General features: G+C 41.3%; 1 protein-coding gene across 1 annotated transcript; it reads left to right on the forward strand.

The window, feature by feature from the left end:
* Window positions 1–295: 295 nt before the first annotated feature.
* Window positions 296–3430, forward strand: LOC145793862 (uncharacterized). The gene is made up of 2 exons (XM_082876743.1): window positions 296–421; window positions 2729–3430. The coding sequence occupies exons 1-2, from the start codon at window positions 296–298 to the stop codon at window positions 3428–3430; spliced, it is 828 nt and encodes a 275-aa protein (XP_082732869.1).
* The last annotated feature ends 1197 nt before the right edge of the window (window positions 3431–4627 follow it).

Raw genomic sequence — 4627 nt, forward strand, 5'->3', positions numbered from 1 at the left:
ATCGATGACGTCTGAGTCTTAAGGTTAGTCAAAAATGGGGTGTCGACACGGAGTATGAGGCATTACTAGTAGGTTTGAAATCGGCACTTCGCGTGAAGGCCACCGAGCTGATGGTGTACAGTGACTCCCAGTTGGTAGTCAACCAGATTTTAAGCGACTATGAGGCAAAGGATGATAGGATGGCTAAGTACTACGACTTGGTCAGAAAGGAGATCATGAAGTTTGAAGTAGTCCGGATAGAACAAATCGACCGGGAGGAAATAGTAAAGCAGATGAGCTAGCCAGTTTTGCGTCAATGGAAGATACATCTATCCCATACCCATTGTTGATTGACTTCCTACCCAGACCAAGTATTGACGAACCCGAAGCAGCCGAAGAATGTTGTGCTGAGCTAGGCCCTTTCTGGATGAACCCCATCATAGTATTTTTAGAAGATGGCATCTTACTTGAAGAAAAAAAAGAAGGCAACAAAATTTGAGCAAAGTCACAGCGATTTTGGCTCTCCCCATCACTAGCATTGTACAAAAATTCCTTCACAGGACCTTCTTGAAGTGTGTCCATCCCAGCAAGGTCGAGGCATTCTTGTTCGAAATACACGAAGGCGTTTACGGAAGCCACCAAGGGGGAAGATCGCTGACTTACCGAGCAATTTCACAAGGGTATTAGTGGCTATACATGCAAGCAGATTCAGAGAAATATGTCAAGAAGTGTGAGAAGTGTCAAAAGTTCGCACACCAAATACATCAACCAGCCAGAGAGCTTATACCATTGACCAGCCCCGTGGCCCTTTGCAATGTGGCGCCTAGATATAGTAAGATCATTCCCAACTGCGCCCGGCAACAGTAAACTCTTTCTCGCAGCAATGGACTATTTTACAAAATAGGTAGAGTCAGAAGTTGTGACATTTTGTTTTTGGGTCGGCTCGAGCGGGGAATCCGCCGCTCGAGCGTGGATTTGTTGCTCCCAGCACTTCGTTGCATTTCAGGCATGTCCGCTCGAGCGTGGGATGTCACGCTCGAGCGTGAAATGTTAGCATCCAGTAATTACATTGTAGCACTGTAAAACTTCTGAGACTTTTCTTTCTCCACTTGAGCGGGGGAGTTGTCGCTCAAGTGGGGCCTTCTTGATCGTGTCTGGACACTCGAGCGTGGGAAGTCACGCTCGAGCGGGGAACGCGTTAGCAGCTTTTTAAACCCGGTGATTCCAGATCCTTCTCTTATTTTCTTTGGTTCAAACTTCATCTCCTCTCTCTCCTCCCATGAAACCCTAGATCTTCATCATCAAATACCTTCTATACCATTGAAATCCTCCCAAATTTGTTGGTTGGAGACGATGGACAGTTGAAGCATGGCATTATCTTCCGCGTGGATTGGGGATTTGCGATAGATTCATGAAGGAGCTCGAATTTTGACTTAATAGTTGAGGTATGGGTACTTTTACTCTTGTATCTCTTCATTCTTGAAGAAATTTCATGGTATTGTGTGTCATTGGGATCCAAGTGAAGATTTAGTTGAACTAGTTGAAGATTTTGTTGAATAAACCCCACTTTTCATATAATTACTCTCTTACTTAATATTTTGTTGAAATCCCTAAATTTTTCTCTCTATTATGAGTGTAGATATGGTTAAAAACTAGATTAATGACAAGAAGTAGAAACCCCCAAAATTTAGGGGAACCCTAAGTTTCCAATTGGTTAGAAAATGCTCAAGATAATGGAGTTTCTTATTGACTTATGGAATTTGATGGATAAGGGAGAGATAAAATGTGGGTATTGATGTAGTTAAAGAAATGATGACTTGAATGCTGTTATTCCTTGAGTTTTATGTGATGTTTGTCTATGATGATGCTAGATGTTTAATTGTGAGATTGAAATGTGATTTAATTATTGTGCATGCATGGGTCCATGTGTGAGTGGGTATTGAGTAAAGGTGGTGTTGTGTCGTACCCATACGGGGAGTTTTGAAAGGTGCCCAAATGCCCTGTCTAGGCTTATCGTTGGACGAATGTGGGAAAGGTTTTTGAGTGTCCACACAGTCTCACTGTATAGTAGCCGGCGAAAGTGAAAAAACGGATGATTTTCATAGGGTGCTCATTTCCTGCCGTTTAGTAGCCGGCGAATGTGAGGGTTGATTTTAAGATTCATGTGGGGAAAAAGTGTGGTTCGATATCCACGATTGTAGATACTTAATTGTTATACATGATGACTTGAGTTGTACGTATCACCTTATATTATAATGTTTGATTATGAATTGTTAACGATTTCCTGTGAATGTGAATTTATTGTATTGTCTCATCACATATTGATGCCATAATCTTGTTTCAAAGGATTAGATAATTGGATAAATGTACTCCTGCTGAGCATATGGCTCAACCCAAACATTAATATTTTTTTTTCAAGAATTGAGGAAGGTCAGCCTCGATGAAGGATTGATTCTAGCACTAGCTCTAGTCTTTTTTGGGGAATTAATTGAAGTCAAGAGCATTTTGTGTTCTATATTTATTATGGGAATTTTGTAATGGAACTTTCATATGTATTTTGTGAAATGTATGCCCTTGGGGCTTATGTTTTGTTACGTTATCTAGTTTATTGAACTGGGAGAGGACTTGGACATTGTGGGAACGTATTAATTGAATTGTAATCACTCAACCCTTAGTTGAATGAGGAAGATTACCTTTTTGGGACTTCTTGATCATGTTATCATTATACGTTATAATATGAATTATTTAGGGCGTTACAGAAGCACTCGTATCCATCAAAGAAAAAGACGTCAAAAAATTCATCTGGCAGAACATCATAACTCGGTTCGACATACCCAAGGCTTTAATATACGATAACGGCACTCAGTTTGATGGCAAAATCTTTAAGGGCTTTTGCAAAGAATATAAGATAAAATTCTACAACTCTACACTAGCATACCCCCAAGCTAATGGCCAAGCTGAGGCTTCCAACAAAGTAGTCTTAGACAGTCTGAAGAAGAGGTTGGAAAAAGCAAAAGGCAAGTGGGCTAAGGAACTTCCCCATGTTTTATGGGCATACCGTACCACACCTCGGCGATCAACTAGAGAAACATCCTTTTCATTGGCCTATGGCATGGAGGTAGTAATCCCACTGGAAGTGGGCCTCCCCACTATTAAAAGTGAGAATTTTGATCCAAACTTGAATGGTGAAGCCATAGCCCTTGAACTCGACCTTGCAGAAGAAATAAGAGAAAGGGCATTAGTGTACATTGCCTCTTATCAACAAGAATTGCCCAGAAAATACAACAAAATAGTGCACCTAAGACAATTTAAGATTGGAGATTGGGTATTACGCAAAGTAATGGGCAACACTGTGGTACTGGGAGATGGTAAGTTGGGGCCTAACTGGGAAAGACCATACAAAGTGATTAGTCTAGCAGGAAAAGGGGCATCACTTAGAAGATATGGATAGCAAGGCTGTTCCCAGACCATGGAACACGGCCAATCTCAAACTATTTTATTTTTAGCTTTTTCTTAAAAACACTTGTAATTTTTCTATTTTAATAAAACAAGTAGACCATTTTCTAGCAAAATTCCTTTCCAAAATTGTAAAAATGGTTCGTACTTGTTACCAACTGGGGCAACCAAGAAGGTTGGCAGGTTTGACTAACAAATTTTTCTTCTTCCCCCGAGATAAGGATCCAGACTCAAGAAAGTTGACAGGTTTGACCAACATTTAGCTCGTCCCTAAAGCCGAGATAAGGATTTAGGCTCAGGGAAGTTGGCAAGTTTGACCAACAAGTTTTTCTTCTTCAGCCGAGATAAGGATCTAGGTTGAAGAAGGTTGGCAGGTTTGACCAAACACTTTTTTTTCTTCAGCCAAGATAAGAATCTAGGCTGAAGAAGCTTGGCAGGTTTGACCAACACTTTTCTTTCTTCGACCGAGATAAGGTTCTAGGTTGAAGAAGGTTGGTAGGTTTGACCAACATTTTTCTTTCTTCGGCCGAGATAAGGATCTAGGCTAAAGAAGGTTGGCAGGTTTGACCAATACTTTTTTTTCTTTGGCCGAGATAAGGATTTAGGCTAAAGAAGGTTGGCAGGTTTGACCAACACTCTCCTAAATCCTAGAGCAGCCATATAGCCAAGATATTTATCTCGGCCAAAAAAGGTGGGCAGAATAAGGGAAGGCCGAGCTAAATTAGGCCAGCTAGGCTTGAAAAAAATATATAATACACAAAAGGAAAAAAAGTACATTAATCGAACAAAAAGATGAGGAAAATAAGAAATTTCATTCATTGAAGTTTTTCATTCATTGGAAATTTAGTACGGAAGGAGGGGCTTGTAGCCCGGTTACATTTTTTTGACTAAAAGTGAAAAGGGAAAAAATATGGAACAAAAGAAAATCAGGCAAACAGGTCGTCTAAGTCGGCGTCCAAATCAACACGAGCTTCACCACTTGGCAGGCCAGTTTCAGCGACTACCTCCTGATCTAGGTTGGTCACGTGTGCCCCTTCAACTACACTTGGCATCAGTTGGCTGCACGGATCCACCTTAGCTGGCAGAGACGGCTGGAGACCCAGATCAGTGTTAGCAGGTGGGGCGTTAGCTGGCTCAGGGGAATCTTCCTCCTTCCCCTCTTGGAGGAACTTCTGTTGGACTGTGTTGGCGT

The sequence above is a fragment of the Camellia sinensis genome, chromosome 6, assembly GCF_055761805.1.
Source record: "Camellia sinensis isolate YWXY chromosome 6, ASM5576180v1, whole genome shotgun sequence".
NCBI classification, from domain to species: Eukaryota; Viridiplantae; Streptophyta; class Magnoliopsida; order Ericales; family Theaceae; genus Camellia; species Camellia sinensis.